Source organism: Lepisma saccharinum, chromosome 7, assembly GCF_977018435.1.
Source record: "Lepisma saccharinum chromosome 7, izLepSacc3.1, whole genome shotgun sequence".
Lineage (NCBI taxonomy): Eukaryota > Metazoa > Arthropoda > Insecta > Zygentoma > Lepismatidae > Lepisma > Lepisma saccharinum.
The window spans coordinates 48,730,443-48,742,556 of NC_139235.1; the positions used below are offsets into that span (position 1 = coordinate 48,730,443).

The 12,114-nt window shown below is 36.7% G+C and overlaps 1 protein-coding gene across 2 annotated transcripts in view; it reads right to left on the reverse strand.

Moving 5' to 3' along the window:
• The window catches only part of LOC145989846 (endoplasmic reticulum lectin 1), a 94,287-nt gene that overhangs the window by 8,840 nt on the left and 73,333 nt on the right, over positions 1–12,114 (reverse strand). For both annotated transcript variants that reach the window (XM_083125298.1, XM_083125297.1), the window contains one exon: positions 2,857–3,006. In XM_083125298.1, the coding sequence (XP_082981424.1) occupies positions 2,857–3,006 (150 nt within the window). The remainder of the gene's footprint in view (positions 1–2,856; positions 3,007–12,114) is intronic.

Here is a 12,114-nt window from a genome sequence, read left to right on the forward strand (position 1 = left end):
TTTTAAATGCAAAATTTCAAAACTTGTAATCATACTAATCAATGCACCTCTTACATGATTTAAGTGGTACTTCTCAGAGAAGACATTTTTTATCAAAATTTCAGGTTTAGTCAAACTATATTTATTTTAGAGTGGACAAGTCAAACACTTTGAAATTATAGGGACCAGTACCAAACATTTTACAAATTTTATGAAAAAAAAAAATTCTCTCGTGAGTCTGTTGTGTTGATTGTATTGAAAAAACTCTCTCAACATTTGAATTATGACCTGTAATGGCAAACAAATATTCAGCAATTACCGTAATTTAAAATGGTTCCAGAAGTTTCATCTTGGGTAGTTTTTAGTTCAATAACAGGGTGTCTACCAAAACAACACATCCAGAATTCTTGACTTTTCTAGACCTTTTTCAGTTTTTCTTAACTTTTATTTATTCGACCCCTACTTAGGTAAAGTTGGAAATTAGTAATTAAGAAAATAAATATTTATTTAATGAAAACCCCTACCAAAGGGCCAGTTAAGATAAAAACTGAAGCTGAATTTCAGAAGAGAAGTAGATCTGCTCTCTCGTATCAATGAATCCTGAACTGTGTTTGGCAGACAAGCGAGGCTTTGGCATCTGGACTCACAGCCAGTATAATCTTATGTGGGGCTTGTGTCGGTTGTCCCTATGTGTTTGTGATTATCCCTTCATCCATCTTATCGTAAAACCATTCATCCTCATCTTCGCGATTAGCCAAAGGGACAGAAAAGTGAAGTAAAATAAACTAAACCAACCAATCAGTCATTATGATAGCAAGAATTCTAGACCACAAGAATAATTTGTTGCCTTTTTATTGACTTTCCTGACCTACTTGTTGATTTCTTTACTTTTTCTTGACTTCCGTGACTTTCTTGACTTGCAGAGACCCTGAATAACTTTGTTATCTATACCCCTGCTTTACAATCAAATTATATTGAATATTGAATAAGAATGGGCAACACCTTGTTCCATCAGTATAAACCCTAATGCAAGAAATTCTGCTCAGGCATTGAACAGTGATGTTATCAGAAAGTGGTCCCAAAACTTTGTTCATTAATTGCTTCCGTTTTTCCCGTTTGTTTAATAGCAGGACAAACTTTTTTTCTCTTTTTGGGCAATGACTGAATCAAAATAAATTTTACTATTGAGTTTGGAAGAAGTCCATAGACTTGTAACTTGCATGATTTTTTCTGTTACGTATTTTCCTAATTAATATTATGTGACACTCAAAATGTAGGACATTTATAATATTTTTCAAATTCCTCCCGGATCCCGGACATAAGGCTAAAATGTGGGACATGTCTGGGAAAAACCGGACGTCTATCCAAACTCATCTTCAGTTGTTCACTTGGGCACAGCCTATTCAGTACTTTTGATAGCCAGTCAAGATGCAGTGAAAAATGCCAAACTAAAATTTTAAACACAATAGAGTAGTAAATTCTAGTGAAGAATTTTAAAGTAAATGTGAAACAGCACTTAAGTGAAATAATAATTAAAATTAATATCAAATTTGTGTAGATATTAAGAAAGTATTCTATGTGATCAAAAGTATCCAGACACACTGCGAAACGTGTATTTATCATAGAGGGCGACACAGTACTGCCATCTACTACGTGGAACACATGGTCAGCGATCTCAGTAGCCTGCAGACAGCGCGAGACAGCAGTATGGGATGGTCTGAAGAACACACAGACTTTCAACGTAGTTGGAGATTTCCACCCTCCTAAACATCTTTAGGTCCAATGTTTACGATGTTATAGTGAAGCGGAAATGTGAAGGGATGTGTACAACCCAAAAGTGTGCGTGCAAGCCGACCTCCCATGTTGACCTCCAGAGACTGTCGAGTGTTGAAGAGGGTCGTACAGCATAATTGTCAATCACCCATCGCAACCATCACACAGGAATTCCGAACTGCATCAGGATCTACTCCAAGCACCATGCCTGTTCGGTGCAAGGTGCAACATGGACGAGGAAAGCCAAACATCACACAGGCAAATACCAAACCCTGCCTTGTGTGGTGGAAGGAGCATCCAAACTGGACCATAGAACAGTGGAAAACTGTTGTGTGGAGTAATGAATCATGGTACACAATGTGGCAATCCGATGGTAGGGTGTGGGTGTGGTGAATGACTGAACGACATCTACCAGCATTTATAGTGCCGACAGTGAAATTCGGGGCTGGCGGGGTTACAGTGTGGTCATGTTTCTCCTGGAGAGGGCTTGGCCCCCTTGTTGCTTTACGTGGCAATGTCACGGCACAAGCTTACGTTGACATTTTAATCGCTTTCATGCTGCCTACCGTCAAAGACAAGTTCGGGGATGAACATTGTGTCTTTCAATACAACCGAGCATTTGTCCATACTGCTTGTGAGGGAGTGGTTTGATGACAACACCACTAGTAGACTGGCCTGCACAGAGTCCTTATTTGAATCCCATAGAACATCTCTGGGATGTTTTGGAACGCTGACTTCATGCTAGATCACACCGACCCAAATCAATACCTCCTCTCATTTTGACGATCTGCAAGGAATGGGCTGCCATTCCCCAGAAAACCTTCCGCCACCTGATTGACAGCATGCCTGCGAGAGTGAAGGCTGTTAACAAGGGTTAGGGTGGGCCAACACCATATTGACTGCCAGTGTTCCCGATGGAGGGCGGCCCAAACTTATACTTCATTTTCAGTTGGGTGTCCGGATACTTCTGATCACATAGAGTAGTTTATAAGACAAAAAAACACTTCTATTTCTACATGGTCCTACATAAATTAAAAACCAGTGGTTCATTACAGGCTGAAGATCAAACAACTTCAATGTATAGTCAATTAATACCAAACTCACCCCACTTAAACAGTGGCGTCCTTTCAGGAAATCATCCACAAGTGAGGAGTCAGTATGCGTTTCTGTGCTCTTGTGCTGGGAAGTGTCATCTTGGTCAACTATCACTTCTACTGGATGTATTTCAACTCTCACTCTCGCCTCTCCATTTTGCTGCAAAGACATCAAGAACAGAGAAAAAATATTGAATCCCAAACATTTGCTTTTAGTAATACCACAAAACAATTTAGGTCTATTTAATGCGTAGTGCCTTTCTGGGCAACATCTTGTAGGACAGTGAAAAAGTTTTAACCAAACTGATTTCTTTTTTTAGAAATAGAATTAGATTTAGAATTTCTTTATTCATGGGCGAAGTTCAGCCTGTGGCTGCTCTACCATAGGTGCCCTGGTTTGTTGCTGGTGTAATTTAATCATAGGAATTTAAACCAATGCTCGAGAAAACACAAAATGTGGAAACATTCAAATTTTACAACAGAGAGGAATTGCTGGACACACACAAAACTTTTTAATAAAAAAAAAATGCTGAATGTGCACCATTGTCTAAATCATCATCATCCTTCGCAGTTTCCTGCCTCTGGCTAAATAAAAATACAAAACAGTATCACAATTTGAACCTTCCCAGAAATGTAGTTGGCAACACTTCAAAACTATAAGTAAAAGAATATGTCATACAATAGCACACAGCATCCAAGACATTCTGGCTGAATACGTTATGCTATTCTGCCATGTAAACCAGAATTTAAGTAAATTATTTAAAGAACTTAAAGACTGGTTTACATACACCACTGATTGTTCTTCATTGCACCCTTCTGACAACCAGGTTTCCTACCGGTTGGACATGGGGAGGATTGATTGATTTCCTTTAATTTATTTTGCTTTGGGCCGCTTCTGGCTAATTTGCGAAGATGGGGATGAGTGATGACATGATGGTATTGATGATTGGACACTCACAAATGTCCATGCCCAGGCTGGGATTTTAACCCAGGATCCCTGGCATCGTAGAATGATGTGCTAACCAATCTGCCAAGGGGACTGGCAGGACAGGGGGAGGAGGAGGGAGCAGAAGACAAAGTGGGCAAGTGGTCACTTCCACCGCTCCAAACAGCGTTGGTGGGAGAACAGTTTGTTTCTTCCTGCTTTCTGTGCTGCACTTTGCAGGGGCAGTGTTGCTACATGAAGGGAAATTTCCCTTGACAAATGGGAATCCAGGTCCAATTTTAGGGAAGCATGGAAATTTTATGAAAATAGAGGAATTGCTGGAAAATTTGTTGTCGGATATCTGTTTTTGGAATTGGGGCATTCCATGTGAAATCAACCAGTAAGGAGGCACTATTCAACCTCACATATTTTGATTCATTTGAAATTTGGCACACTGAAAGGGATACTTGAGGTAGTAAAATATACGACTTTGCAAATCCATATCTTTTGTATTTCCGAAATTACAGTGTTGCAAACTGCGCAATTTTGATCATTTTTTCCAACATCTTGTTAACCTTAAATTGCAATATTTCGGCAACCAGGGCACCTATGGAAGTGATTCGGACAGCGCTGGAAAGGTCTTATTTATTTATAATGCTGCACACAACAGGCAACTGCCCTTTTACAGTGTACAGTAAATTTCTTGCATTTGGAGTTTAATATATACATAAAAAAATTGCACATTTTCAAACATAAAAAGTACATATAAAAGTTACACATATCATCCATTTACATTATCTTGTATCAAACATGAATCAAATTTTACACAATTACATTCATAAACATATGTAGATGCATATGCATACATAAATGCAAAGAAAGTAAAGAGGAAAAAAAATAAAAAGATATTAAGAAAGAATGCTGTCCATTAAATTGAGTTTGTTCTCAGGAAATTTAGAAAATATGTTCAGGTGTATGCTCTTCTCTAACCAGTCATTATACAAGCTACACATTCTTCGCAGGGGAGCCATTTCTGCGGATTTTGTACGAGTGCGGGAAATTGCAAATAGTTGCTTTCTTGATCACAATTTTGGATTGGGGACATAAAAATCTATTTTTTAAAGCAGAGGAAGAATCCAACTTGCCTTTAAGAAGTTTGAAAAGAAAAAAGGAGCTGATGTATCGTTCTTCTCTTTGCAAGAGACACAATATCTAATCTAATAAGGAATTCGTTATAAGGTGTCATCTTTGGTTATGCACCATCTATCCTAAAATTTACATAATGGGCGAATTTATTTTGAATCTTTTCAATAATATCAATTTGTTTATTGTTTGTGGACCCCACGCTATGGATGTGTACTCTAATTTGGATCTACCCTATAAGTTAAATAGTGATAACAATGTTTCATTTTCATTAAATTCTTTTGCACTTCTCATGATGAACCCCAGATTTCTATGTGCCTCATTAACAGTCTTGATGATGTGTGACTGAAACGATAATTTATCATTGAACACTATACCAATATCTGTTATTGAATCAGCCCTATCTATTTGTGTGTCTGCTATTACGTAATTAAAATGTATTGGGGATTTCAAGCTGGTGTTACAGCCTGGCATTTCTTATGGATTAGATTAACTTTATTCGATTGAGATTCTCAATATCCTCTTGTAATTTAATGGAATCTTCTTCACTGTGAATGCTCCTATAGAATTTTAAATCATCAGCGAATAAGAGTTTATCGGAATTTGTAAGCTGTTTTGGTAAATCGTTAATTAATATTAAATACAACAAGGAGCCAAGATTAGAACCTTGTGGTACCCCTGACCCAGCTCCAAATTCATGAGAGCAGCAACCTTGATAATTTACGCATTGTTTTCTGTTTTTGAGATATGAGCACATTAAGTCTATGAGGGAAGAGGTGAAGTTAAAAAATGCTATTTTTTACAAGAGAATATCATGGTTAACAGTGTCGAAAGCTTTACAGAAATCTGTGTATATAACGTCTACCTGGCCTATGTTGTCAAGTTCAGTGGAAATGAAGTTTGTAATTTCTACGAGGTTCGTCACGACAGATTTCTTGTTGTACGAATCCGTGCTGGTGTGAGGAGAGAATTGGCTTTACGTGAGCAAAAAAGTGTTTATAAAAAATCTGTTCTAATAGTTTAGCTGACGCAGAGAGTATCGCAATTGGTCTGTAGTTTAAAATTTGAGATTTATCTGATGTTTTTGATATGGGACAAATTTGGGACAATTTCCATTTATCTGGAAATCTCGATGTTTGTATTGCAAGGTTGAAGAGTATATGTAGCGGATATTTTAGACTTTCACCACACCCCTTGATTATATGGGGGGGAGGGATAAGATCAGGTCCTGCCATTTTTTTAGGCTTAAGGTTCTTTATTGATTTCACAAGAGATGCAGCATGCCTATGCCAGGATTAAAAGAAACAATTGAAGGTGGTGTAAAGAAAGCTTTGGTAGCAATTTTCTCAAAAATGGGTACTTTAATTTCTTTCAAAAAATTATGGCACACACTCAATAAAGGAAATTATGGTATCGCATTCCCAAATATAAGGCTTAAAAGAAGAAAATTCAAATTTCACTAAAAAATTTATATTTGAAGAGTTACTGTGGCCCCTGCAATAAACTGACGTGAATTTTCAAAAAATCTAAAATGTAGGGTCCTATAACCATGCAAAGTTTCATTGACAATAGTTCAATAGTTAGTTCATTGCAAACAAGAGAAGAATTGGATATAATTAGATAACAGAATACTAAAAAAAACATGAAGTGGCACAAAATGTGAAGTAAAATAAAGCCAATCAACCAAATAACCTGGTGCATAAAACAAAAAAATCGATAATTAAAAAAATCTCAAGACAAAAGAAGAAAAACTTGTAAAAGGAAAAATAGACAGAAACAAAAAAAAAAAACTTTTCTTAAACAAAATGGTTAGAAATGAAAAACGAAAAACATTTTTTTCAAATATGGCCATCCCTACTTTTTACACCCATTTTTTAACACTCAGGTAAGGATTTTCCATGCATACACTGAAGGGTGCAAAATGAGCATACCCCAAAATTTTAACTTTAACAATAAAATGGAATTAACTTGTGAACATTTTCGTGCGATGATTTTTTACGATTTTCGACGTGGATTATCAAGACAAGAGTGCATCGATCAACTTACTTCCACATTTGGCGATGAAGCCCCATCCTTTGCCACTGTGAAACGCTGGTATAACAAATTTAATCGTGGCAGCCATTCGCTCACCGACGAGATTCGCGAAGGTCGTCCAAAATCAGTTGTTGTTCAAGAAAACATTGATGCTGTGCAAAACCTAATACTGCAACATTGTCATGTGACATACTGTGAGATTGAGGCAACCATAGGCATTAGTTCCACCAGCATATATAAAATATTACATGATCATTTAGCTGTGAGAAAGGTATGTTCTCGTTGGATCCCACACAATTTGACAAAAACTCAAAAAGACGCTCGCGTCAATTGGTGCAAACAAATGCTCAATAAATACAAGCGTGGTGCTTCAAAAGACGTATATAAGATTGTAACAGGTGACGAATCATGGATATATGCATATGAGCCGGAACGTAAACAGCAGTCGACTGTATGGGTGTTTCAAGATGAACCCAATCCAACAAAAGTTGTTCGCGCTCGAAGCACATCGAAACAAATGGTCGCCTGTTTTTTCAGGAAAACTGGTCATGTGGCAACTGTGCCTTTAGAGGAACGTAGAACGGTCAACTCTGAATGGTACACAACAATTTGTTTGCCAGAGGTCTTCGGTCAAATACGGAAAACAAACAAACGCCGTTGGATCATTCTTCATCAAGACAATGCCAGCTGTCACACATCTCGTCTAACAACCGACTTTATGAACAGTCAAAAAATCGAATTGATGGGTCATCCGCCGTACAGTCCTGATTTGGCACCCAATGACTTCTTCTTGTTCCTGAATGTCAAGAATAAATTGCGTGGACAACGATTTTCGTCGGCAGAAGACGCCGTTGATGCGTTCAAAAACCATATTATGGAGGTGCCTCAAGAAGATTGGAAAAACTGCTTTGACAAATGGTTCGAACGAATGCAAAAGTGTATTGAAAGTGTATTGACCATAAAGGAGAATACTTCGAAAAACAGTAAAGCAGTTTTCAATGCCAAATTCCTGTTTTTTCATTGTTAGGCTCAAAATATAAATAGTGACCCTCGTAGATGGTGATGAGAGATCCACTGATGTGAAACTCGCAAAGATCACCATGCCCAGGCTGGGATTCAAACCTGGGACCCCTGACATTATAGCATGCTATGCTAACCACTCTGCCAGCTTGACTTTCAACAATAGAAAGCACGCATACCATATTCTTCTAGAGCCACAGTAATGACTTCCAACTTAACTGCAAAAACAGTTATTACAGTTACTGTACTTACATGATCAGTTCTGTGCATGAATAAACTGATTAACATCATTAAGCCTTGTTTCCATGATAACCAAAAATCCAATATGCTGACCAAGGCAGAATTTATTTTATTTTAAAACATAAACTAAACATTACGTTTTAACCTTCTAGCAAGGTCTTCTTCAGACTCTGTACCAAATACCAATCAAATAAGGTACAAAACAGGAAGATATATATACACAAAAAAATCACTCCCCTCCAGACATAAGAATATTAGAAAGTTGTTTATCTGGAACATTCCTTTCCAGGTGTTCCAGAAGGTGGCCTTCTCCTGTCAACTGTTGTTTCACCTGACAGGCAATTTAGATAAACATTTCCTTTCCTCTGGAATGGGGTTGGACTCCTTATCTCATGCTCTTTTTCATTATTCTTTCTTTTTCATTCTTCTTACTTCTTTTATCCTCTTTCGCTCTTGTCCATTCCACTCTTTCTAACACCTTATTCCTTTCTTTGTTTATCTTCAGTCCCCCATTCCAGTTCATTGTCTATTCTTCCACTTTCTTCTCTATTTACTTGGCCTCCTTCCATTTTCTCACTAGTATTCTCTTCTCCATTCCTATCTGCTTATCCTCATCCCACTCTATGTCATGTCCTGTTTCTATCCTGTGCTTAAATATCGTATCTCTCTCTGTCTTAAGTCGTACATCATTCCTATGTTCTTTCAACCTGTCTTTCAGCCTCTTTTTGTTTCTTCTATGTACACACTCTGACATTCTTTACACTTCACTTCGTAGATAATCCTTTCCTCTTCTCTGTTCTCCTTTTTCTTGTTTGCATTCTTCGCTATTCTTAAGATGCTTCGCCCTCCCTTCCTGTAAGTTTTAATGCCCGCTTTCCTAAGCAATTTGCATATCATTTCTGTGGTCTTCCCCTCTCTTTTCCTCTTTTTCTTTCTCTTCCTCTTCTCCCTGCCACTTATCTTCCTCCTTCATCTGTTTATGTCCAGTCTATCTTCCTTCTTGTAGCCATTCTCTTACAGCTGTTTCCATAGGATATATATTTTGCCTTCTTTATCACATTCTTTTGTGTATATTTTCTTGATTCTGTCCTCCATATTATTTATAAAATTCATTTTTGCATCACTTCTTTTGATGATAAGTGGTTTCAATATCTTGTTCTCTCTTCCTTTTCATCAGTATATCTAGGTAGCTTATATTGTCTTCCTTTTCTATTTCGAGTTCCAGCAATATCCCTTTTTCTTCATCTTGTATTTCTTTTGCAAATATGTCGAGCTGCCTCTTTGTTCCCTTCCATATGCCAAAACAATCATCCACATATATGCAAAACAGAATTATTTTGTCACCTCCTTCTTCAAACACTTTCTTTTCCCATTCGTTCATTACCAATTCAGCCAATGCTGCGCTTAGGCTACAGCCTATATTCAGTCCTTCACTCATTAACATTATTTTATCAGTCATTTTACTGTAACCGTTATTCCAAATAGTTTCCAGCACCTTCACTACCCTTTCACTGACCCATTCTCCTATAATTTCTTGTCCCATTTTTTTTCTAACAATGTCCAAAACGTGTCCCCCTCTTGATGCTTGGTAACATACTTTTCACGTCTAAGCTAAACATTGTTGTCTTCTTCCCATTCAACTTAAGTCCTTTTATGAGTTCCACCACTTGTTCAATGTTCCTCACTGCTCTGCTTTCTTGCTGTCTTACTAACCCTTCAATCACTTTCTTTAATTTATTTTCCAAGGGTTCCAAAATATTGTTTCTGCAGTCTTTTACTGGTCTCAATTTTATCTCCTCTTTGTGTATCTTTGGAAAGCCTTTCAAACTGGGCGGTCTTCCTGTCTCCTTTATGCACTACTTGAATCCTCTCCTCCTACAGTCTTGTATGACCTTTTCTCTTATAGTTTGTTCTTCTTCTGTTCCACAAATCTCCTCATATCCGTTCCCTTTTAGGTCTTCATACTTCCTCTCGTAACATTCTCTTTCCATCACCACAATAGCTCCTCCCTTATCTGCCTGCTCTACAACCATTTCACTTCTTGTCTTGATTTTCTTCATGCCTTCCCTTTCCTTTTGACTTAAATTATCTACTTTTCCTTGCTTTTCCATTTCTTTCTTCAATATGGTTGTTGTTCTTCTAATCTTGTCTCTTTCTGGTTCTTTTTTTATATGGAGCACTGCTTCCTCAATGTCATAGATAACTTCTTCATAGTCCACATTTCTTTCTTTAACTTTAAAACCTCTTTCTAGTTTTAAAAAAGCTTCCTCTTCTTTTGATAGATCAACATTCCCCATTAGCACAATTCTTCTTCTGGTGCCCTCCTCTTCTCTTTTTTTCCATCCTAGTCCCTCTCCTTTCTTCTTCAACTTTATTTTTATTTTTTCTCTAAACTTCTCCTGCCAGCTTTTCATTTCGTGAAATGTGTATTCTCTTGTAAAAATGGTGAGCCCATCTTCAATAGATTCTTCTATTCTTGTCAGGCCCTCCCTTATTATTTTTATCTCCTCTCTTATTTCATTCTATATCAGTTCTTTTTCCATTTTCTGTACCAATATCTTCCATCTCCTGGTGTTGCAAACCAGTCCTTTCTTAATTATCTTTAATTCTTTTAGTGCTGTGCCTCTCTCCAAACATTTTCTCAGAAACTTCTCTTGTTCTTCATTGTGTATTTCTTTCCTCTTCAAGTCCTTCCAGTTGTTAATTTTCATTATCAGCCTCTGAAAATGTCCAATGATAACACCATTAAGCTTTGTTTCCATGATAACCAAAAATCCAATATGCTGACCAAGGCAGAATTTATTTAATTTATTCTTATTTTCTTGTGTCTGGAGGGGAGTGATTTGTGTGTATATATATATATATATCTTCCTGTTTTGTACCTTATTCCATTTGTATTTGGTACAGAGTCTGAAGAAGACCTTACTAGAAAGTTGAAATGTAACGTTTACTTTAGGTTTTAAAATAAAATAAATTCTGCCTTCGTCAGCATATTGGATTTTTGTTTATGAATCAACTGTTTTATTTGATTCTTCATCTGTGCTTTCAAGATATTAAAATAAAACCACAATAATACAATACAGCAGCAGAAGAATACAAGTTACTCTAAATGCTTGGTAATATACTTGCATGTTATCAATTTTAATTTCTGATGTACTGCGTCCCACTGCCAATAAGAACTTCCACCTACCCTGATGTTAATCAAATATGTGGATATACTAAAAGAAGTGACATCATATCCTGTCAATGTATTATCCCAAATTACCCACCTGTGTCTGGCTACATGGTATTCCCTTGCTATGATAACAATGTTACCACCTGTTATCATAAAGCTGATGAAAATTACCTTTAGTACATCTTTAACCAATTCAATATGCAGGGAACCAATTCCTGATGAGGAGTCAAATGAAATTTGTGATATTGTGTTCACACCCAACAATTATGTTGGGAAAATGTCCAAATAATGACATGAGTACAATTAGGATAACCTGAAAATCAAAATTTTCGTAAGTTCAAACTTAAAAGAAAAAAAAGTTGTTTCTGCAGCTCAAAAGATCATGTGCAAAATTTCACTGACGCACCATCATAAAGGTCTGCCAAGAGACAATTTTTTTTCATTTAAGGGTATTTAAACCTGCAATGCATAACAGATTTTTTTCTTTAAATGGTGATTTCACAACAATTCATTGCCTTATTTTGTTCCATTTCAAATTATTTTCTTCAAGGTGTAAGTTTGTCTGACTGAGGTATGAAATAGACTTATAAAAATGTTGGTCTCTTGAACATTTTAAATGAGATTTATACCATTATGTAATGCATTTAAAAAAAATATAGACTAATGTCTTCCTTATACATTTATATTATAAATACGGAGAAACTGTTCTTTTTTGCGGAAAAAGTGAGTAC